The sequence below is a fragment of the Astatotilapia calliptera genome, chromosome 5 (genome assembly GCF_964374335.1).
Source record: "Astatotilapia calliptera chromosome 5, fAstCal68.1, whole genome shotgun sequence".
Lineage (NCBI taxonomy): Eukaryota > Metazoa > Chordata > Actinopteri > Cichliformes > Cichlidae > Astatotilapia > Astatotilapia calliptera.
Window position 1 is genome coordinate 20116975 of NC_137426.1, and position 25313 is coordinate 20142287.

The 25313-nt window shown below is 40.2% G+C and overlaps 1 protein-coding gene across 1 annotated transcript; it reads right to left on the bottom strand.

Moving 5' to 3' along the window:
* Positions 1 to 14264: 14264 nt before the first annotated feature.
* On the bottom strand, positions 14265 to 25083 carry tmem88bl (transmembrane protein 88b-like). The gene is made up of 3 exons (XM_026166399.2): positions 24889 to 25083; positions 23423 to 23717; positions 14265 to 17662 (listed from the first exon to the last, which is right to left on the bottom strand). Exons 2-3 carry the CDS (start codon positions 23714 to 23716, stop codon positions 17435 to 17437), a joined length of 522 nt encoding a protein of 173 aa, XP_026022184.2. The 5' UTR covers position 23717; positions 24889 to 25083; the 3' UTR covers positions 14265 to 17434.
* Positions 25084 to 25313: the final 230 nt, after the last annotated feature.

Sequence of the window (25313 nt, forward strand, 5' to 3'; positions counted from 1 at the left end):
TCACTCACCTTCTTTCCATCTGTGTTTATATACCACTCTGCATTTAATCTTAAATTATTATTAATGTTTTGTCCTACTTCTTCCCCGTGGCTTCCTGAGCCTGGTTTGCTGGAGGTCTTCCCGTCAAAAGGGAGTTTTTCCTTCCCACTGTTGCCAAGTGCTTGCTGATAGGGGCTGTGAGATCATTGAGCTTTTCTCTCTATTATTGTAGAGTCTTTACCTTATTATATAAAGCGGCTTGAGGCAAATGCTATGATTTGGTCCTATAAAAATAAAATTGAATTGAACAACAGCACTATCATTCTGAGCAGCGTGGTTAATGACAATATTCCTGTATCAGCAGACACTGCAGTATATTAGTATTTCTATATATAAATCCTCTTATGTAGCATCTACATTTTTGATGGTCATTTAAGCAGGTCATTACTCTATATGCACCTCTGCATAATGCTCAGTTATTGCCAACTCATTATGCAATACTTTGGGTGCATTACATAACTGTCACACATGTGGACAACAGATAAATGCACTATATAAATGTGAGTAATTTCACACACAGTGCCCACATTCACCTTTAGTTTCAGCACTTAATCTATGTTACCTAATTAAAATGGAGATTAATCTGATCTGTTGTGGCCTAATTGAGATGGACACTCAGGTTGTGTTATATTACTGGCTGATCGGACAACACCTGTTTTTTGTGGTCATCAATATTAAGAATCATTAGGCAGATTTGAAGACATCACTTATCTAAATGAGCATCATGGATCCTAATGCAGGAAATCCCATTTATCATTTTGGCTTGTTGAAGGAATTAAAAAATGTTTTATTCTGAATAATTAAAGGGTTCAAAATTACTTCACATATCTAATTAATGCATAACTGAGTGAAATAATCATCTACAGGTGCAGTCCACCGCTATCATTCAGTGAATACACACAAATCTCCCTGTTTTTTATTACACTGCACAGAGATGATTACCCACCTCTGTGATTTCTGTGATATGGCCTGAGTGGCCCCATGAGGTGCAGTGTAATCCCCTCTTGCCTGCTCCATGTCTCCTGCAGAGGATGAAATTAGTGTTCATGAAAAGCCTGTGTTGATTCCAGCCACAGGGGATGAGGAATAAGCTATAATAAGGCAAGAGCGGAACAAAGGAAAATGGATTTTAATTTTCTGAAAATAGGAAGAGGCCGAGGGAGAACAGTAGCACTCAGCAAAGACCCAAAGTACCAAGCTATGAACTGAGGAGAGTTATGAGAAGGTGGAGGAGAGGGGAAAGATAATATGTGCTGCTCTCTCCTGTGGGGGGTAATGAGAGAAGAAGCATAGGTGACGCCAGGGCAGACACTGTTGTGTTCATTTGGGGAGGAAAAACAAAGCAGAATGGCAGCTGTCTGGAAAGATGAGCATACTTCATAATCCAGGAAAAGGCAGTAAATTAAAAGCCTGCAGACATTTATATGGGTTGTAGGACACCCTGTTTGATCATCCAAGAGGGGAAAATGTTTACAGCTGTTCTGAACTGGGATAACATGAGGATAACATGTTTTAAGAAATCCTCCGCTGGAAGGCAGTCATAAAGCCGTACTTGGCAGCATACACAAAAGCTGACTGCAGTAATTGTCATTCCAAATCTACCTCTTTGTTGAACTGTCAATTTCAGAAAGATGCAGACATTTTTGGACCCAACCTGTACAATTCCCACCTCAGAAGGGGAGCTTTGGGTAGACATACCAGTGCCTTAAGAGCATAAACCTATTTAAACTCTGATGCTGTACATGAACAGAACAAAGCATCCCTTTGAGCTATATCCAAACACATGCCAACCCTCTTAGATCTCACTCATGGATATAATCATAGATATTTACATACCTCAGAGGCCACCATGTCTTCCTTCTACTTACATGTGAAAAAATACATTTTCTGACTTTTCATTTGTTTGATTTCATACAGACGTTGCAAAGAATAGCAGGTATGTCTCTATATTTAACTTGCAACTAACATATGTAATTAATTTATGGGACATGGATATGCTCATACTACAGTACTGTTCTGCCTTTTTGTGTTGTTGGCTGTGAAATCAAAGTGTCCCAATGCTGTCCATTAGTAAGCTCTTACAGATTGATAATCGCTTATAATGCCTGATTTTAGCCTGTTGCTAGATGGGTGCTAGTCAAAATGATGTTATAATATAAACACAGGACAAAAAGTAACAAAATTGGGAAAGAAGAGTGCAAGCTCTCAGGTGCTGCAAATCAAGCGCCAATCAGCTGTTAGCACCTGTGTTACCAGAAGTTGAAAAGAAGCATCAAAAGCAGAATAAGCTTTTTGGTATTGGCAGTGAAGATTTGACAAGTTTTTCATGTGCAATCCACATTCTCAGCTCTGCTGGTTGACCCACAAATGCCTTTTGCTTATAAATATGGCACCATTTAAGAAAAAAAGAAAAAAAAGAACAGGCTTTCCACTATAAGACTTATTGTAAAGAAGCATTGTTACAACAAAGAAATACTCAGCAAATTTCCTCACTTTATGTGCTAGGTTTAAGATGTAAAGGCCTAATTTAACTTTTGTGCAAATAAATGAAATGTTACTGTTGTTACTGGAAAAAAACAACAACCTTGGTATCCTTGAAGCCTAAAAATAGGTCAACACAGGTTGCCAGGCAATGTGATGGTCTCATAGTGTATTGTGCACAATTCAACTTTTGTTGATATAAATTAGATGGTACTGTCATGAAAGCTTTTATGAGCCATTATACCTGCATAATTGATAAAAAAATGTTTCATTGTAGCCCATTGCTAGGTGGTTGCTTGGCAACATAGTGGCATAATGAGCAACATATATGATGTATAATTCAGCTTTTGTGGACATGAGACGTTATTATCAGGGAACAAACAGGGTGCTTTCCAAATTGCTCCAAGTGCATAAATGCTGCTGCTGTTGTAGCCTATTGCTCAGTGGTTGCTAGGCAACATAATAATGCCAGAATATCTGATATAGATAAGAATCTACGAGGACCCAAGATGCACCTGTGTGCCAAGCTTGGTTGCTCAATTTACTTATCATCCAGGAGTAATTTGCAGACAGTCTGAGATTTCATGTATTATAGTAAGTTGCAGTTCTTTTACTGTTTGGTAAATCAGCTTCTGTTTTATACTTTTGATAAAAAAGTGAAAGATTACATACACTTTGGTAGGCTTCACATTTCACGCTTCATATTTCTCTTTCTGAACGACATTTTAAATTAAATAGAAAACATATTATTCATTGCAGTCTGGCTCATAAGCCGCAACATAAAATGCAGACTGACAGCAGTGTTTTTAAAAACATACATTCTAACCAATCAATCTGACGGCTTTATATAAGTGGAAAAAGTAAAGTGTGTGTTTAAGTGTGTTTAAATATGTAATCACACATTTTCTCTCCATTTAGCAGTTACACAAGTGTACTCACTCACTTGTGTTAACTTGAAAGAATGGCTAAAATGGCTATTGGTTGCAGGTTAATGATTTTGACTTTTTTTCCACTAGATTTCCAAAATCGAGAACAAAGAGGATATTATTTTCTGAATTTCACTATAATAAAACATCAGCAAAGAAGCCAGAGTTTTATAGCTATTTGGCCATTCTCTAAAGTACTTCACAAATAAAAACGATATAGCTATACCTGATGGTAAGTATTAAAAAGATGAGGTTAAAACATACTTTTTAATGTTTTTGTATAATTATGTGTGTGCAATTTCCTAAAGATTTACTCGCTAACCTAAAACTGAGATGGTGAGTAAAAATGGCAATTTTTTGCACGAGACGATGGTAAAGAGAAGAAAAATAATATTTTTTTCCAAGTAGTTATCAGAAATAAACAAAAGTGCCTGCTCAGGACAGAGAGGAATACAAAGAGTGATTTTACAGATGGTAGATGGGATGGTAAATACTGAGAGAAGTGTAATTTCTGTTGCATGAGTGTGAGGCTGAGTGCGCGAGATAGTAAAAAAGTGAAAAATGGATCGAGAGCCTAATGTAAATGGCTCACAGGACAGGTTCATTTTCACAAGAGTGCTTCAAACAGCAGCAGAGAAAGAGAACGAGAGTGAAAACCAATGAGGCAAAAATCATGAGGATGGCAGAAAACCACATCTGTTTCTGTGAGCTTTTTTTTTTTTTTTTTACCGCCAGATGTAATGTTTCTGACGACAACATATTTAAAACATTATTTCTTCTTTTTTTAAATCACGGTTCTGTTGCTGACATTTTGAACCTCACAAAGCTTCTATGGAAAAGATGAGGAATGTCACACCAGGCATCCCTGTGAATGTTCTGGTGATTGCCTGTGATTTGTGAATAAGCAGTGAGCTTGATTAGCCCTGATTAACAGAGTAAACCTAAAAATGGAAGACACGACTCCATCATCATAAAGCGCTGGAAGAAAATCTTTTGCATTTTACAAGCGCTCTGCTAAAGATCACACAGGAAGAGAAATCAGACCACCAGCCATGATTGGGAACCCTGGAGGAGATATAACTGACTTTGACAGCATAATCTTTCAGGTGTTAGACTCCTGCATCTGTAAGGATCAGGTTATATACACAGAGGGCTAGAATAAAATGTAGACTGTTCTTTTCATTTTGCCTATGCACTCCAACATGGTGTGTTTTAAAATCCAACCATAAAAAGTGGTTTGAGAAGTAACGAACAAGCAGCTTCATGGCAGGTGAGGCCTGTTACTTCATTATTTCATGACAACAGATGAAAAATCTGGAGTTGATGACAAGTAATGAACAAATCACAATTAAAGTGTTTCATTGGAACTCTCGATATGAGGTCCAGATAAATGGTAAAAATGAAAGCAGAAAAGAACATATGATCCTGTTAGAGAGACAGCAGAAACTTTACAAGTGGCCAAGTCAACAATTGGATACCAAAGGAATGAACTGGCCAGCTCAGCACCATCAAAAGGCCTTAAAGACCACAGATGACATCTGAAGTGGATGATGACAGAATTATTCCCATAGTTAAGAAAAATTCTCAATAACATCTAGAAAAAGCAAGGAGGTAGGTGTCTTGATGCATGCCCAGTCATCCAGGTAAGGATACCCCCAAAAAGTTAATTCTGTTCATTTGGAAAATGCTACGTCCAGATGAATAGAATCAACTTTTGGGAAAGAGGTTGATGTATCTCTGTCAAAGTCTGCAATCAAGAGACGCCTTGGTTTGCAACAAAGTGCAAACAACTGGTTACGTTCAAGGACTTAGCTTGCTCATAGGTGGTCGTAGGACACTGGGAACACAAAAACATTCCTTTGAACAGCAGGTTCAGTGAGAGGCAGCCGTGTCCGGCCATGGGTGATGGGAAAGAGAAGAGAGCAGGTTCAGACATAACTGGAGATAAACTACAGGCGAGAGAAAGCCAGAGTATATTACTAATGATTAAATGCAGAGTATGTGACACAAGAATGAAAAGATGTGAGTGAAAAAGGCATGAACTGCATCATGGGAAGCCCCCAGAAGCTTATGCCTATTGGATTGTAGCCAAAGGAGGGTTCAGCCCAAACTACAAGCTTCATCAAACAGGCAAGTTTTAAGCCTAATCTTAAAAGTAGAGAGTGTGTCTATCTCGAAATTCCAACTGGGAGCTGATTCTGCCTCCCATTCTACTTTTGAAAAATGTAGGAACCACAAATAAACCAGCAGTCTGGGAGCAAAGTGCTCCATTAGGATAATTTGGCACTAGAACCCCTGATAACACTTGAAAGTAGCCCAACCCATAAACCCCAAGTTGTCATGACATTTTCCTCTGAACCACAAATGTCAGCCTCAAGGTGGAAGGAGATGAAGGGGCTGGGGATCAACAAAGCCAAAGGGTTTCATTGTCTGGCCAAAGCCTGTAGTATATTTAATATCACAAAACATTTTGTGTTGTGACAATAAAAGAATGCTGCTCAGGGTTGATTAAAACAACTTCGGGGCAAAACCAGAATCTCTGGGTTGCTCCTGAGTGACTTGTGTTCCTGAGATTATTATGGCATAAGCTGATTCATTGTCATCTTAATTAAGGATATGCTCCATGGATTCATAACAACAGAAAGATAGGGTTAGATGTATCAGAATATTGTTTTAATACAAAACCCATAATTTAGGCACAACTGCACCTTTAAGGCCCTTGAAAAACCAAAATCAGACTAATTGCTTTCCACTTTACTCCATCTATCTGTATCTCTGTAGTTTTACAAATATTTGGACACACTGCACACCATGCTGAGATATGGCTCTTTGGGAATGCAAAATACTATTTTATCCCTCTCAAACCAATCTTTGGTTATCTTAGATTTTGTTAAAGAAAAGGAATGAATGTGCTTTTGCGACAGGCTGCTAGTAATACTGTTACCCCGGCTGAAGACCAGAGAAGACCGTGCCTTTGCCATTGCCGCACCCAAATTATGGAATAATCTTCCCCTTGACATTCGCGCATCAGATTCTATTCAATCTTTTAACTAAAACCATTTTATTACCAGAAAAACACAAAAAGGTGCACAGTAGTTAGGAGTGCTGTGCCGCTGCACACGTCCATACGCGCCGCTATCTTTCTGCTGTTAACTAGATGTGCTGCTTGAAGCCCTGCTTCTTTCTGGATGGCTGAGCACTGACTCAGGTCCTGGTTGGTGGTAGCAGCTGGCTCACAAGTTTGGCTTCAATGTTGCCTCCCCCAGCTCTTGACACCACCTCCCACTTTTCCTCCAGAGGTCTTCAGACTGTTCATCCCACCTATAACGTAGCAGATAGTTGGATTAGTGTGTATACATAAACCTCATGTGAGAAAAGGCTCATTGTGCCAAATAAAAGCCATCACCTCTTCACACCCTCGTCCTGTCCTGGATGTGTAGTCTCCTCTGACAGCATGCTGTGAGCGCCACGCCTCACTGCCTGTTGGCAATTATTCCTCTGTGTTCCTGTGCTTTATCAGCAGCAGTTGGCCACCACAGGATGTGCAGAGAAAATGAGGAATCTGAAAGTGTTTGCTCATTTGTGGCCGTGAACATCTGTGTACTCGCAAAGTAGTTATTTGCTTGGCCATTCGTGCCCACAACAGAGGCACAGAGCTGGGTGCAGGTCCAAAACAAACATATTGGACTGCATGCACATTGTAAGTAGAAAAGCACACACACCCATATATATCACTGACATTAAAACACACAAACTGCTGCCATAGAGACAGATTAGGCAAAGAGCGCAGCGTTCGTTCTGCAGCCACTTGCAGTACATTTTAACCTTCAGTGGCTTCACCCAGGAAACCAGCCTGTTTTTTATTTTTACGTTTTTAAATAGAGATAATGATGGCTTATTTGGGAGCACTGTTCAGGTAGAAGAAGAAAATTGCGGGACCAGAGGATGCAGAGGGAGGAGGGTCACAAACAAACTCACTGCTGCCTCTACCTTCACAAACAAACTGCTGCTGCCAAAAGCATCAGCCTCATCTAATCCTGTTGTGTTTGATGAAGCCAGGATCAGTGTTTAGGCTTTTGAAATATTTGCAGATTAATGTGTTGACAGTGTGTAATTGTCAGCGCTCGTTTGCTCTACACTGAATTCAGGAAGCCTCGGTTTCAGCACAGAAGGGCTACGGAGGCTTTTCATGTGGCAATAATAGCGAGTGTATTCAGGGTGCAGGAAGACAGTTACGTCTGCATCATGATGACTGAGGTCAGTAATTTGCATCTTTAAAGGAACGATTTTCACTTCAATGGGGGAACAAACCACTCATGCCTTTTAACAGTGGAGATTCAGCTAGGAGTCAATGAGCTTAGAGCAGTGGGAACATCGAACATGGCTCTGTTCAGAGTTTAAAGATCTGCCCACACTTCTCTAATGAAACACACTGTATCTCTGTTCTTTGCTTTTAGTGGAAGGATTTACATCCACATCAGCGCAGGATGTGTATCTAATTGTACTTTGGCATGAAAAAGTGTTTGATCCTTTCCTGATTTCTTTGAATTTTTGGATATTCATCATATTTGCATGTTCGAGATCAAACAATTTTTAATATTATAGAAATATAAATATTACAAATATTAAACAAATATAAAAAACCTAATACCCTAAACCTAAGAACTGATCTTTCCCAACCATTTGAAAGAACTTGTCTCACAGTGTGAAGTTGGCTAAAAGATCTGAAGAAACAGCAGAGAAACAAAATGCCATGTTTTTCCGTTCCTGTCCCTGAGTCCATGTTCCTTCCTCCTGGGCAGATGTCTGTGTTCCCAGGCAGCATTTAAAGACCAGCTCTAGCTTCCAGTCTTTGCCAGATCATCTGCTGCCTCGGTGGTAAATCATCTCCCATGATACTGCTCAGTGTTCTTGTTCGTCGTGTCAATACTGGGTACTACTCCACTCCACCATCCACTCTCTCATCTACCTGGCTGACTCCGCCACTGTTCTCCGTCTCTCCAAGTAAGCAATTCAGTTCTTATCATTCTGAAAATTCTCACCTCAACGTCCCTGCTCACATTCACTGGATTAATCCACCTTTTCCTCTCTTTTAGTGAACTCACCCCCTATGGCGCTCGCTCCTCGTAAAACTCTATCCATTAAGATTTTATTTTTCTAAAGAAACAGTTGTCCATTGGGTCTGCATTTGGATCCAAGCTTTGATGCACACCCCTTTTTAATGTTTTCATGTTTAATTCAGTGACATTTATCAGTCTGGAAAGTCAGACTACCAAAATTACTCATTTAAGGGTTGACAGTGTTAAAATGTAAGTATTCCTAACTTTAGCAAATAAGCAGATTTGAATTCTAAAACCCTTAGTCAACCCTTCGTTTAGTCAAAACGGCTCGCCTTATTTCTTCTGTTTTTTAATGGGTTTTGTTGTTAGAACATTTCCATTTATCAGGTCAGCAAACATTTCTGACTTCTTCCATTTCCTCTCTAAGTGGAAAAGCAAGCAGATTTTTTCCAGTAATTCACTTTAGAACACAAGGACATTGCTCTGAATGGGATTTAAATTACAGTACAAACAGCATGTTCATAAAAACAGCAGGATTATTGCTGAGAAGCAGGGAAGTAAAAAATTAATGTTTAGAACCTACCCATGTACATCCAGAAGAATAACTGAGGTTAAATGGGGCCACTTCAGATCAAACACTTGAGTCCCAAAGATTTGTAAATGTACAAATATTAACCAGAATGCTTAGCAGATTAGGTGTTTGTCCATTTATGTCTGAGAAGAACGACGGGGAGCAGCTGACTGCCTGATACAGGGAGCTGAGGACATGCTGGTCTTACCTTTTTTTATCTTCTTGCATTGCGTCTGCTATTCAGCAAACAACCAGCCAGGTAAACAACTGTCTCAGACAATCAGTACCTTTAAAAGGGACATCTGCCCTCCGATTGGCTATTAAGTAAAACAATACTTCTCTGTGGAAAAAAGTCCACGTGGCATGTTTATTACTCCGAGGTCTGAGCTGTTTGAGACCAAAAATAGACACATTAACTTCATGTGCCATGCTGTTATAACAAATATGCTCACTTTAGAAACAATTTGTTTCTTCAAATCCAGATAACTAAACATCATACCATTTAAGTGGCGTCCACACACGCAATCACACTACAACAGTGGGTGAAACATTCACTACGATCTTAAGCGGTCAGGCTGAGTTAAACTTTTCTCAAATCTGAGGCGAATGACCGGTGTCATATTGTTAATTTACATATAATGGGGTATTAAATGCATAAAGGGTTACCTAGTGATCAGTGACAAAGAGATGCACAACTAACATCCACAGGCTTCCTGTGTGGACGCCCCTTTACATACACCAATTTTGGCATTATGACTTCTTTGAATAACTTCCCAACAGACTGATTAAAAATAGAAGTCATCTAAACAGATATATTCATCACAAAAGTCTACTTTCTTTTAAAATCGCAGGTGACATTGTGTTGAACAAGTGATCTCAACCATTAAAAAGGTCTATGCTTTGCACTGCTGAAATAAAGATATTATCTATGCTAGGGACTACTGTAACCACAGGCCTGTGGTTTTGTACATGCATTTATCACACCCAGAAGATAAAGCTTTACAGTCTTTGCTGTTAATGTCACAATCTGTAGGCAGACTGAATGGAGTGCGAATGAAGCCAAAAAAAACAGATGTGGAAAGCAAACTGATTACAAGAAAAAGCTGATTGCAGATAATCCAAACGGGAAAACCAAAAACTATAAACTACTGGGACATGAAGGGGGGCCAGCTGGAATACACAAAGTACCACACTGACCACAAGAACAGACTCTGACAAAGACTAAGAGGATAACAGCACTATATATACCCTCAGAAGAACAATCAGGAGAGTGAGACAGCTGGGGAAAACGAGACACAGCTGAACAAAATAAGATAACAAGACAAGGGACATAAAAGTTGAAGCAAGGCACAAAGAACAAATAACTATCAAAATAAAGCAGTAAATGAGAAGTGAACTGAACAGGGAAATGTCGACACATGAATGAAGTAGGCACTGGGAGGAACTGACACGAGAGGTGGAAAAAGAAATACTGAGAGAAGAACTAAACTCTATACTCAGAACTATGAGGAAAAATATAAACACTTGAAAGTCCAAAAACAGAGCACCGACAACCCAGGACCAAGACAATTAACTTCTTCTATCACCTCACCAAGGTTCAGTTGTGTTTTTATGTAACTAAGTGAACTGAATCTGTGAATTCATTAAAGGTCCAACTCAATTACTAAAAAGCTAAATAATGTTACATCATATTTTTTTGATTTCTAAGTCACGATGAAGTATTATACTTTGAAATAAAACAATAAAAATGCTCTACTGTAAAGAATACAGATTCTTGGAGTTAGGATTTTCATGAATTTACCGTTTTCATTAAATAAATAAATACATTTCTTGTTCATATTGTGGATAACTTATCATAACTCTGGTGTCAAACTTTGCTTCCACACATCATAAGTCCCTTTTCATAAAAACAGAGGATTAAACAATAAAAATCTACCATTTCTAACTCCTTGTTTCATTCGGGAACTTTGCCATGTCAAAAGATTATTGGACCTGCCACGACATTCACATTAGCACTTTGGTGAGTAAAATTTAGTACAGTAACACTTGGAGCTGTGAAGTCTTGCACACCAATAGAAGCATGCACTGCGCATCCCCTGTTTTTCTGTTTAATGGCACTTTCCCTGCATTTTTGTCTCTACCAGTACTAATGAAACTAAATAAATAAATAAGAGAAGAAATGAAAAATACACATTTTCACACAAACAAAATTGCCATTATCTCCTCTTAACACATGGAAATATTCACAGCCTCAGTTCAGCATTGCATATTAAAATAAATGTCCTTCAAAATTATTAAAACAAATCCTTCAAAATTTCCATTTGGAAAATAATCAATGATGAAAATCAGATATGAAGCATTGTCTAGAGGAGATATCAGGATTTCAAATATATAATAATAGCTTGATTATTATGTTTTGTTTTGTTTTATTATTAGCAGTAAACCAGAGCCCTTTCTGTCATGGCTTCTGGCTTTCAGAGCTCAATCTCCGCTCCACCCTCCCACAATTTCCTCCCTATATTGGACATCTTTTCTAATTGCCAAGCACTTAACAGCAGAAAATGGCAGAAAATTGTGCAACAGATTGACTTATGGTAGATGTCAATTTTCCCTGTAGCATGCTGAGGAAGTGGAGCATGCGAAAGGGGAACACTAAAGCTCACATGATCCACCTAGTTAATCTAAATGGGAAAAAAGTTAACCATGACCATCTGGCAAATATGTGAAGGTGATAAACTTTAAAGACAACAAGATGGATCCATAGAACTGGGCATGTGTGGAGTCAGCACAGACCAAGTCTGAATGTTGCTTAAAGTTTCAGATTTTTAAAAGACAGTCATTTCCATGGTGAAATGAAATCCCTTCACAACAGCCAGCCATGTGAACAACACTCTCCAGGAGGTAGGCGCATCAATATCCAAGTGTACGACAAAGAGAAGACTGAAAAAAAAAAATCTAAAACAGCCAGCACAGTACTGGAAAAACGTTCAGAAAAAAGTACAGGAGAAGACGTAGAACATCTCGTGATCCAAAGCATATCACATCATCTGTAAAACATGGCGGAGGGAGTGTGATGGCTTGGACGTGCATGGCTGCCAGTGGAACTGAGACATTAGTGTTTATTGAAGATGTGACACAGGTCAGGAGCAGCGAATGAATTCTGAGGTGTTCAGAGACATACTGTCTGCTCAAATCCAGCTACAAGCAGTCAAATTGATATGGCGGTGTTTCATAATACAGATGGACAATGACCCAAAAACATACAGCCAAAACAACCCAGGAGTTTAAGCAAAGAAGTGGAATATTCTTGAATGGCTGAGTCAGTCACCTGATCTCTTGTTAAAGGATAAACTTCACAAAGAAATGGCCACAAACAGCAACTGCAGTAAAGGCCTGACAGAGCATTAAAAAGTAGAAACCCCTGCATTTGGTGAAGTCCATGAGTTCAAGACTTCAGGCTGTCATTACCAGCCATGGGTTTTCAACCAAGTGAACATTTTATTTTGAGCTATTTAATTTGTCCAAATACTGAAATGACGGGATTGTTAAAATGCTTTAGTTCCTCACATTTGTATGCAATCTTTTTGTTCATCCCACTGAATTAAAGCTGAAGGCCTGCACTTCAGAGTTATATTTATGGACTGGATGATTGCGGCTTGATTTACTGCCCACACTGGGCGACTACTCAGAACCTTTCACATGTTTTAGACCTTGAGCCGATTTTACTGAAACAGAGTTCTTTCCCAATTCTAATGACTAACTTTTTTTGTTTCTGTTTGTCATGAAAGCGTCACAAATCTCCGAAATTTTACTATAGCACACATTTACCCTCAGTGGTGATATGGTCCAGCTTTTACTTGTTTGAATAATAATTTTCATGTCCAATTTTAGTATAGTATGTTAATTTAGGAACACTTCACTCTTTTTTTATGACTATTATTGAATCATGGCTGTTTCTACAGATGTAATACTTCTTTTCTTTACTTCTTTAGTCTATATAATTGCATTTTTTGTGTGTGATTGATCATCCTTTGAGCTAGCATTAGGTAATACAATGTGCCACTGGAAAAAAAAAAGGTGAATGTGGGCTGAAAATGAGCCCCTGCAGCATTTGGAGAAAACTACTGGGTCACCAACACATTACACCTTCAGGAGCTCTGCAGTAATATTAGTGCACATTGTCTTGCAAAGTTTACTTCTTAGTATTATCCTTTTTATTGTCATTAAACAGCAGATCTTCAATAAATTTAGAAGCTGCTCAGCCACGGAAACCCATTTGAGGCAACCCATAAAGCTCCCAGTGCACAATTTTCATGTTGATGTTAATGCCAGAGGAGGCTTAAAACGCACCACAGGGTTGTCAACTTCTATTCACTATTCATCTAAGTACTCGGAGAACATGGCCTGTCACTTTATGTGGTCTGCTATTATATGGCTAAGTTGCTGTGCTTCCTGAATGCCTCCACTTTGCAATAATGACACTTACTGATTGAGTAAAGAATATCTAGGAGGGAAGAGAGTTTGTGAACTGACTTGTTGCAATGGTGGCATCCCGTTACAGTGCCATACTTGAATTCAGTGAGCTTTTCAAAAGGACCCGTGCTTTTACAAATGTCTGCCTTTATTGTTTTTGGTGAAAATGTATTACTGAGTAAACCAGCAGTGAGACGACACTGCGCTAAAACCATGCGGCATGGCTAAACACGTTTTAAGATTCCAGACTTAGCCCAGACTATTTTGTTTTGACTCATTCAAGCAAAATTACATCCTTTAGATACTGAAGATTGCTTTTGCAAATTGCAAGATAAACATTCATCCTACTGAAAGCAGACGCATGTCAGCACTTCAGGCCGCAGGATAGTTTTAATTTGTCAATATGAAGAGTGCTGAACTGCATTAATGGGCAGCATAAATCATGAGAACAGACTGGACGAAAACATAATCAGAGGCAACATTTTCCTTTAATTAGCTCATTTGCTCTGTTGATCTGCACAGATGTGACCAGCCAGCGTCCCAGTTTTATCGCAGACTTTATCATATTGTTTTCCTCAGAAATGAGTGTGATAGTGTCCTCTTAGTATCCAAGTGTGTGCTCTGCTTGTGAGCTTGAGAGAAAGTGAGAAGTAAATGTTACTACCCTATCTTCAAAGCTTTCCAACCTTCAAAAACGGGTCACAACACAAAAGAGACATGCCGACAAAGAGATGTCCTCTTTTTTTATTGATGGAAGGTCAGAACATGCTGTTTTGTTGATAACACCAAAGTTCACTTTGAACAAAAAAATAAATAAACCTCAATTAGCTGCTGCAATTTTCCCAGTAATTTGCTTCAGATGTGGTATACAACCCTGTGACATTAAAAAAAACTATTTCAGCCTTTTTCCTACACGGTTCTCCAAAACACTGGTCTTAACTTCGATCCATTCTTTATCTCGCTGGATTAACAGAGCACATTCAGATTAATAAACACAAACAAAACACACAAATAAATAAGCTAAAAAATACATATAATTTAGCATGATACAAGTGGCAGAGGATGAATAATCAATGCCCATCATTAAATATGATTTATTTCTTCCTTCTGAAAGGCAAAGCCACAAGTCTGAACACTTAGCTATGGAGCAAGGACACAGATAAAAGGGTTTGCAGCGTGTCACTGGTGAATTTAAAGGACCGGAAAGCAAAGAGGCAACACAATGAACTCCTGATGTGATGATTCAAATCCCTCTTTAACAGTCTGATCCCACTGAAAGGCAATTACTTTGTCATGCTGTCGACTTTAGTTGTGTTCACGAAGAGGGGTGTTTTTTTATGGCACAATGTGATCTAAAAGAAGCATTAAAATGAAATATGTTTCATATCGCCCCCACATTCACAAGGTATGACTGCTGATGATGCTACATTGGGTAAAACTCCTTGGGAATAAACTTTACTGTCAATTTAAGTCTTTGTGAAAGTTTTTTATGCCACTGGGTGGGCGTTTATGATTCCATGTGAACATCATGAAGGAACTGCTTCATATTTTTGGCACAAAAACTCGCTTCGACTCAAGGATGATCCTCATAATCAAAGCTTTGATGTTCCTCGTGACACTTTAGGCCATAACTTACAAAAATGTCTAATAGGAAAAAATCCTATTAGATGTCGTCAAAATAATGACAACATCATATTCTGCAAAAACCGCAAGAGAGTAATTCTAGTTATAATGCATTTCACAAGATTCGCCTTGTTTTTAAGGGTCTCCTAAAAGCCCCATCGCAGGTGAGCGATTGAAGCACCTATAAATGAGAAGGCAGGAATGCCGTTGATTGACACATGACAACGATATGAGCTACAGAACTTTGGAAAAGTCTCAAGCCACCCATTGTTTCTTTTTATTTTGCTGAGAAAATTGCAAATGGGTGCAATAATTTATCGAAACATGTGCAAGCAAACATAGAAATGCAGTGTATGGAGCTTGTACAATTCTATTTGAACTGAACTTTCTTGTTTTCTTGTAATTTCTTTAAGTAGTCTTCAGGAAAAGTTCTGCAGGCTTCTTAAAGGCCATTCAATGCTCTTCTTTAATGTTGGCTACCTTCTGTTCTCTGTGAAGATGATCCCACACTGCTTCAGTGTGTTTCATTGCGTGCTTTTCTAGCCAGGTTTGCTTTTACTGAATTAGAGGTGTGTTTGGGATCACTGAAAAATCTGATGCTTTTCTGATGGTTCCAACACCACTTGCTGAAATGCATCCCCAAACCATGACAGCGCCTCCACTGTTTTGCAGATGGCTGCAGACACTCACTGTTGTTCATCTCTCCTGACCTCCTCTCTATATACTGATGATTTGAATGAATTATCTTGAATGAACAGTAGATGGATCAACTGAAGGGATAAATGCATCACTCAGGTCCTGTGTCAGGTCTTTGCTGCAGTTTTCCTTTTTTCTAGATATGCCAAATCTTTAGCTAATAGCACTTTGGGTATTACCTTGTTGGTGCAAAAATGCCTTCAAACTTTGATATCTTTGGCATTTTTATAGCTTCAACTGAAAATGAGTGGGGAAAAAAAACAAAAAAACAACAACAAAACTGATGTTCAAGAAAATGTTTTAAAAATTACTATCAAGTTTGGCTTTTTGGAAGCAAAACATAAAGAAATGAAGGGTGGGCCAAGACTTTTGCACAACACTGTACATTAGAGGGTAACCTAGGCAACCTGGAATGTCCGCTAGTGACCAACTGTCAGAGACAAAGCCGGGAGTGAAACGAACAAATTGTTCCCTGTGTGGACGGGGCTTTAATCGCATGCTTGGAAAAACTGTTTTTCTTATTTAGAGAGTTCTCAAGTGCAACCACAAATACAACCTTCTGAGAAGGTCTCACATTTAAACACATCCATGTAGTTCGCAAACAGGCAATACAAAATCACAACAATATGAGCTTTTGTACAAAATCATAGTTAAACTGGTGTTTGATGTGTCCTCAAAATAAACCAACAAGGAGCTGTTAAAGCTTGCGTGAATACCCTGCAGGTATCCTTCACTCTCCAAGAAGTTTGCATGTTTTTTTTTCTCGTCTGTTCTAATATGCATCTGGTTTACTTCAATAATGAGCCCGTAATGTGTTTTGCTTTAAGATTCTTGTAAGATGGCACTACATATCTAAGAAAACTGGTCTGTTTCTGTGTAAAAGCCACACAAACCCTCATCTAGGGTCATTTTCAAAAAAACAAAACAAAAAAAAACAATTCACAAAATTACCCAGAATGGGCCGCGAGTAGCCAAATGAATAAAAAGAAATATGTGACACAATAACACAGGTCTTGGTCTTGAAAGAACAGTTTGACATTTTAGAAGTTACACTTTTGTATTCTGTCTGAGAGATCAGTGAGAGGTGACTGCACTCTCAAAGAGGAGGCTGAAGGCAGATGGCTGTTTGATAAGCACAAATCCCAGCAACATCTAGCTGGAAAGGCTAATTTAATCTTCCTACTGTCACCTCTAAAGCTCTGGAATATCTTTTTAGGTGGTTTATATTAATGTATGTGTTTTGGGTTTCACCCTGAATCGAAGTTTTCAGTCTTTATCCCGTTCTAAGTTAATTATCTGGTCTTTGCAGCTTCAATATCACCACACAGACATGAGGGTGATATTGATTTTCTCACCAAAACTAACAGGAGAAAAGAGGACTCGAATATTTCTAAAATGTCAAACATTTTTACAACCATTGACAAAGTAAGTATTAGCTGTATGACTGTCTTATCGACTATAATGATGTTTCTATTTTTGCAAAACATCTGTAACCCTCAGGTTCGTCTTGCACAAATCAATCTTTCCGATCACTGTGACCCTCAGCACCACCTTCTCTGTTGTGATCAAACCCAGGCGTGGATGCTGCCCGCCCAGTCCAGCAGCCTCCCTCTGTACCAGGCGCGCTTGATTGGCTGAATGAAAAGCAGGAGTCGAAACTTTCGGAGCAGCCCGCAGAAGACTGCCGCCGCCACAATCACGAGCGGAGACATCATCACAAAGCCCAGGATGATGAGGGCAGAGCAGCTGTTGTCATCGAGATAATGGCAGATGGCAGAGGGTGCATCAAGGACCTGCAAGGACAAACACAGGAGATGAGACAGAGGTGCTCCAAAACATGTGATGAGCACTTTGGCTTCAGCAGAAGCTCCATCTCATCTGTGAAAAAGCAAATAGGCAGGATTTGTATTCATTAAATATGAGGCGTGTTTGGATGTGTGCTGAGGGTGCAGTAGTGGGACTGTGTGGGCAGTGGGGCGTGACAGAGTTTCTCCCTGCCTCGCTCTTTCTCTCTGCAAGATAAGAGTGTGCTCAGTGCTGTCAGTAAACCTCAGAGCTGTCAGTCACCTGCAAGCGAGAGGAGGAGGAGGACAGCAGGTGGTCAGATAGTAAAAGTCAGAAGCTTGCAAAAAGCAGAGAGACAAAGCTAGCAGCAAAGTTAGCAGCTGAAACTCACACCTGTGTGAGGACGCAGTGACATTGTTACAAGAGCTTACAATTCAGACACATCTGATGACCACTTTTTACTAAATGGTTTTTCAATTTGAAAAGAAAGTAAATGTCACTGTTTTTCTTCTTAAAACATACAGCACTTCATGTGTTCCACATTTTTGTTGTGTTACAGCCTTTTTCAAAACGGATTTAATTCATTTTTCACCTCACATTTTGACACACAAACACAAAATGAAAAATTCTTGGAAATGTACTACAAAGAAAAAATAAAAATATAACACGTACATTTTTATAAATATTCACAGCCTTTTCACAGGTAAAGTCAGGTGATTGGACATGATTTGGAAAGACACACACCTGCCTATATAAGGTCCCATAGCTGACAGTGCGCGTCAGAGCACCAACCAAGGCATGAAGTTCAAGGAATGGTCTGTAGGCCTATAAACAAGATTGTATCAAGGCATGCGTGTGGGGAAGAGTACAGTGTGAGTACACGAAGTGGGAAACTAGTCAGGGTGGATGGAAAGATGAACATCCTTAATGATAACCTGCTTCAGAGAGCTCTGGACCTTGGATGGGGCAAAAATGTATCTTCCAACAGGACAACGATCCTAAGCACACGGCCAAGATAACAAAGGAGTGGCTCAGCCACAGCCTAGGTTTGAACTCAACTGAACTTTAGTCAAGAGATCTGAAATTCACACCCATCCAGCCTGATTGGAGCTTGAGAGGTTTTGCAAAGAAGCACAGGGCACCTCTGTGATGTGGTGGGGAGATTAACATCATGGTTATACAGCCAACAACTCTGCAGCAACTGTGTGATGCTATCATGTTGACATGGAGCAAAATATCTGAGGAACATTTCCAGCACCTTGTTGAATTGATACCCCCAAGAAGCAATCATCAACGATTATTATTATTATTCAGGCAAAAGGGGGTCCAACCCAGTATTAGCAAGCTGAAATAAAGTGTCCAGTGAGTGTACATCACATACTTGTCTCACACAAATCTGTTAGAAAAATGCAAGCGGAGACGCTTTCATGACTAAATCGCATGTTAAGGCATATTAAATGTAAAGAGTCACTCTCATTTTACTATTGTTTCTATTTCTTTTGCACAAGTGATTCTGATTCTAAGCTAAAAGTTGTTTTTTCTAAATGCACCGTAGCAACAGCGGTGTTTAATACACACCTGCAAGCGCACACACCCCTCCGCGAAGTGTAAAGTGATGCTTTCACTGAGTACATTTCCTTCCTTGTCGTGCTGACAGTGTGTCTGTGCACAGCTGGTGCTGGCACCAAATCAGACTGTCTTGTCTTCCCTCGCTTCGTGCTCTGCTGCCACAAAAGGAAGAAGTCTGACTGACATTGTCTGTAATTGCTTGGCCTGTTCTGACATTCACTCTGGCCTAATCGTGATTATATTCTCGTTCTGTGTCCCCTTGTTGCATGTTTTTAATTCATGTGCAGTGCCCTACATGGCTGTGCACAAATCACTCCTAACTGAGACAACCAGGGTCTTCAGCCGGGCTTTGATTTTATGACCTATCGGGTAAGCTAAGGACCGAACTGTAGCTCTCTCCTGCCTGACTTGGTACGATGCCCAGGTCCACTGCTCTTTACTGATTTAACTGCATTTCGTGTATCTCACACAAGAAGAGCCGCACCTGTCAGAAATGCTGACAAACTCCAACATTCAAACTCAAGTTACCGTGTTTGTTTTGCTGTGCAAACCCAGAGAATATGTCTGAACACCTCTGAGGGGAAGGTGTGAGGTACACATGTAGAAAATGCTGCCAAGAAGACTTGGCCTGAAGGCTGACTGTTTGCCTTCTCCAGGTTCCAGAGCCAACCTTAATGACAGATAATCCTCCTATTGTTTACAAATGGCATGGGCTTACTTGCCTAAACTTCCAGAGAAGTTAAAGAAGACTCAGTGGCAGAGCAGATTCCTTCTCTCAAATGATTTGTGAACTGACTCTTAGACTTGTATGCAAATATTTGGGCAGCCCTGAGCAGATATCTTGTTGGTTGTTTAATGAAAAGAAGTACATACAACCCTGCAGCAACAGATTCAAACACTTATTTTAGCTTAATTGTTTTATTTAATTAAAAAGAAATAGGACAAAATAATAGACTGTGCCAAATATTACAGCCAGGTAACAGAGGCTCTCTGTGCAGGGATTTTCACCCACTCCTCTTGCAGATCACTTTTTATCTCACCGGAGATTTTCAATGATGGTCAGGTCCATGGAAGTCCAGGGCCACTCTCAACACTTTAGCTGATGTTTCATGAAGTCGTGCATTGTTCCATTTTGGATCATCATCCTTTCGGAGAAGTAACCCTCTTTATACTTGGTTTTTTCTTCCTTGATTGGCTGCAGGATGAATTTTGTGATATTTCTCTCAAAAAGGCTTGTTTGTGTTGGTGCAGCATAACCTCGAAGCAGAATATTTACTCGCCTGTTTGAACAAGATGCTCCAAAAGCTGCATCTCCTGTTTTTTTCTTCATAACCTAAAAACCTCAGTTTTAACTCTGAAATGACTCAGACTTGTTTGTGTTTCTTTGGGTGCTTTACAGGTTACAATTTTTCTTCTGCTGACTCTCCTATGCTAACCCTGCGTGCGCATCAACCCTCCCCAATGGAAAGGTGCACCACGAGGCCTGTGTCAGTCCCTCATGTTTATCTTTTCGTCCATCAGACGTCCATTTCTTGCTTTTCAAAGTGTTGGCATGACTTCTGTGCCTGCCTTCAAAGAAGTTTCTATGCTGCTTTGTAGTAGTCATTTCCAGCTCCTCTGTCAGTTTTACTTCAGAAGTGCTTGTCAGATGTTACTGCAGGGTTTGAAGAGTCGGAGTCTCTGATAACTCCTAGTAATTCTTCACCTGCCTTGCAAATGCCAGGAAGTAAATTAAAGCCCTGAGCACTAATGGAGCGCTAAGCCTTTACAAGTAAATGTGTGCCTGAAACATTTGTTTTGCAGGGTCTGTTTTTGTCTTCTTTTCACTTCATAAATACAAACAAAATATGTATTTTTAACCAAATACATTTGTACACTTAGATAAGTACTAGCCTCTTGTGCCTGCGTTATAAACGTGGAGGCACCAGACATACACTATATTGCCAAAAGTATTCACTCATCCATCCAAATCATTAAATTTAGGTGTTACAATCACTTTCATGGTCACATGTGTGTAAAATCAAGCGCCTAGGCATGCAGTCTGCTTCTACAAACATTTGTGAAAGAATGGGTCGGTCTCAGGAGCTCAGTGACTTCCAGCGTGGTGCTGTGATAAGACGCCGCCTGTGCAACAAGTCCAGCTGTAAAGTTTCCACACTACTAAATACTCCATAGTCAGCTGTTAGTGTTGCTATAACAAAGTGGAAGCGATTGGGAATGACAGCAACTCAGCCATGAAGTGGTAGGTCATGTAAAATCACAGCGGATGCTGAGGTGCATAGTGTGCCGAGACCTACAAACTTCATGTGGCCTTCAGATCAGCTCAAGAAAAGTGTGTAGAGAACTTCATTAAATGGGTTTCCATGGCCGAGCAGCTGCATCAGACGCAGTGGTTTAAAGCATACCTCCACTGGACTCTAGAGCAGTGGAGACGTGTCCTCTGGATTGACAAATCACATTTCTTCATCTGTCAGTCTGAGTTTGTTGGTTCCAAGGGGAACAGTACTTGTCTGAGAGTATTGTGCCAAATGTAAAGTTTGGTGGAGGAAGGATTATGGTGTGGGGTTGTTTTTTAGGAGTTGGGGTCGGCCCCTTAGTTCCAGCAACAGGAACTGTTAAAGCTTCAGCAATCCAAGACATTTTGTACAATTTCATATCCAGTTCCTGTTCCAACATGACTGAGCACCAGTGCAGAAAGACATGGATGAGCGAGTTTAGTGTGGAAGAACTTGACTAGCCTGCACAGAGTCCTGACCTCAGCCTGACAGAACACCTCTGTGAGCCAGGCCTTCTCTTCCAACAACTGTGTCCGACATCACAAATGTACTTCTGGAAGAAAAATCAAAAATTCCCATGAACACTCCTAAACCTGTGGAAGGCATACCGGGAAAAGTTTGATGCTATTAGAGTTGCAAAGGCACAACATCAAATTAAACCTTATGGATTAAGAATTGGATGTCATTCAAGTTTATACGCGTGTGAAGGCAGATGAGGGAATACGTTTGGCGATATGATGTAAGTAACAAACGCAACACTAATGTTGTCACTTAATAAACAGCAGCTTATCAATTCAGCTAATAGAAATGGAGCAACGTCACCATTTATCTGGAGCCATGACTTAATAAATCCACTGTAGATTAATTATCAGGTGTCTGTTTTGACTCAAAGGTCTCTCAAGGGAAATACCTCTTTAGTTGCTAAATTCTACTTGCTACAGAAAATATTGTAATTGCATCTCTGCACGTAAGCATGTTTCTTCAAAATTATAAACATGTTAAAATAACGGCTCTCCTTATTGTCTGTCATATATGTACCGTTAGTGCTGTGGACACTCAGATTAAACATGGCCAATAGAGACGTCAGCGTATGAACAACTGATCCCTGTGAAACAGAAGCTTGGGTTTTTTTTCTACTCTTGGCTCTGTGTGATGTCATCTAAGGCTACCAGTTCTGTGCAAACCTTTTGTTCATGAGGTAGACCGGTCAGAAGAAAGTCAGCTTAGAGGATGGAGAAATTGAGCTAAAACAGCTTGTTTTAGACAGAGGATAGACTGAGGGACTGCCCTAATGTCCTGTACCAGATAAACAAGGATTATGCAAGGTCTGATAGAGCCCGAGAATAGAAACATGGAGCTGGAAATGAGCATAACAAGTCCCCTTGAAAATGAATGAACTCTTCCAAACATACAGTTACAGAAAGCAGACTGTTTACTGTGCCTGCGTCTGTGTCCAGTAAATCAGGACAGTGTACAAGTTATACAGAAGCAGTTGTTCCATTTCGTTTAGTGTGTGTGTGCATGTGTGTGTGTGTTTGCAGTGTGACAGATGGTTCCCTCAGTCTACTTGGCAAGATAGAGAGAGAGAGGAAACTCTTACAGTATAAAAGGACTGTTGGGGGACATAATCTGTGTTGAAGGGGTGTAAAAATAAAAAATTCAGTGCATAACTTGGCTATCTAAATTTCCATTATCTTGCATTGTTAAAGTGCTGCCCGATGGGGCCCATTGTGATTCCCAACACCACTAAACAGCATCCTGTGTCCAACGTTATAGTTTTAACCCTTTGGCCCTGTGTCTCTATCAACTTTTGCTAAGTATTCTCTGAAATTTCATCCGCAGGCATGACTAACTCAGATAAGACTTTGCAATCTAACATGTGGTGATAAATGGCACTCTCTGCTACAGATTTTTACAGCTTACCCTGGAGTGGCAGAGGAAACCAGCATACAGCAGCAGCCCTGCAGGCAGGAGCACCACAGAGAAGACCACAGCCAGGAGCAGAGCGCTGGCTAAGACCACGCACAGGTTCCAGAGGATGAGAGCCGCCCCGCAGGCCACGCAGCCACACCTTCCCCTACGGCTGCCCCAAGCGCTGCCCCCGCTGTGAGCCACAGGCGGGGGAAGCATCTTCACGCCCTCTCCGATCCAGAAATCTTCCTCTTTCTCCTCCTCGGCAGAACCGCCGTCGTCCAGGTCCACGTCCATACCGCACATCCTGTGAGACAGCGTCTGATCGAGTTAATGTTTTACTTTACGAGCTACGGAATGACGCTGTGCTGCAGGAGTCCTTTTTTTAAAAAAAAAAATCTTGCACATCATTACTGTGGCTATTTAAACTGAGCCTATTTTACATTCATGGACAATATCTGCATGTTTTAACCAGTCCATTTCTTTTTATTTATCACCACTATTATGTTGACTCAAACAACCATACGTAGCTAAAGTATCCTCTCCAGGCTGGATGCTGTAATTATATATGCATGCCTGCTGAATTTTGAAACTTAAATTAAATAATTGAGGTGCAAACAGAGCTCTGTCCCTGAATTGCCTCCTTTTCCTTTTCCATTCAACCAGCCAATAGCCCATCAGACCATGGAAATGGGAACTTAAAGCCTATATTGACTTCACCTACACACACATACTGTATCCACACTTTTTCAGTATCTTCCCGTCACTCGTCTGGTCGATCTCTTCGATCACGTCTTTGTCACTAAAGCCAAAAAGAAATACATTTCTTTTTTTACTTGAATGACTAAATCCTTAAAGCTTAAACGACCTGCTGCTGAGCTAGAGGCACAAACCACATATGGACATCCATGTAGGTGGCAAATTAGAGGAAAATAAAAGACCCTTAAACAGAGTCTGTTTTGCTGTGGATGCAAATTGTTTTTGTCTACTTGTATCCCTCTGTACCAACGTTTAAATGATTACACACTCCTCCAGGAGGAAAATGCCCCTCATCCACAGGGCACCAGGGCTCACTGACTGGTTTGATGAGTAAGAAAATGATTTGACCCATGTGACCTTACAGTCACCGCATCTCAATACAAATGAACCGATATGGGTGACTCTGGACAGATTTGTAAGCCAGTGTTGGTAGAGGAAGCATGGACACCATATTATCCAAAACACATCTTTTGGTGTTTTGGTTAATATGGTGTCCATGCTTCCTCTACCAATCAATGCTAATGTGCACCGCAGCAGTTCTCATGACCCAACACCTTACCAAGACTTTCAGTTTTCCTTTAATTTGTCAGCCACTGGTATGTTCTGCTCCCTCTCAGTTTTATTGACTCCACTAAAATCATTTTTATTTTTTATTTTAGCTTCACACTGGTTTTTCTTCTAATCACACGCACTAAACAAGCAGAATTATTTTTTCTTACCTTGATGTAGCTGTAAACCGCGGTAATCCCTGTGTGTTTGAGAAAATTCTCTCCCAGCAATCGACTCTGAACTTTTAGTTTCCGAGCAAATATAACGGCAGGTGCCAGTTCAAGAGCAGAGCAGCGGCAGAGGAGCACCTGTGAGTCGGACTCAAGTGATGCTGCTGCGCTCTCGGGATCCTCTGTGCGCCCGCGGAAGCGAGCGACTCCGGAGCGCGCTCTCCAATGTTAAAGTGCGCGCTCACGCGGTTGCTTGACAGCTTGGACTATTTTTCCTAAGTGTTTGTATAGTAGGGGGGGGGGGGGGGGGCAGTGTGTCACAAGACCCCTTTATCAACGACAAAGTAAAGTGAACAGGGAGGGCCACAGAGGAGGAGGAGGATGGTGTCATGGTTACACGTCACCGCTGTTGCTACATTTTCTCT

What these genes read in the sequence shown, in the direction of transcription:
- tmem88bl (XM_026166399.2), bottom strand. Translation starts at nt 23,716, where the DNA reads ATGTGCGGTATGGACGTGGACCTGGACGACGGCGGTTCTGCCGAGGAG. An exon ending in GTTTCCTCTGCCACTCCAGG is followed by an intron (nt 17,663 to 23,422) that starts GTAAGCTGTAAA and finishes TTGTCCTTGCAG; the next exon opens with GTCCTTGATGCACCCTCTGC.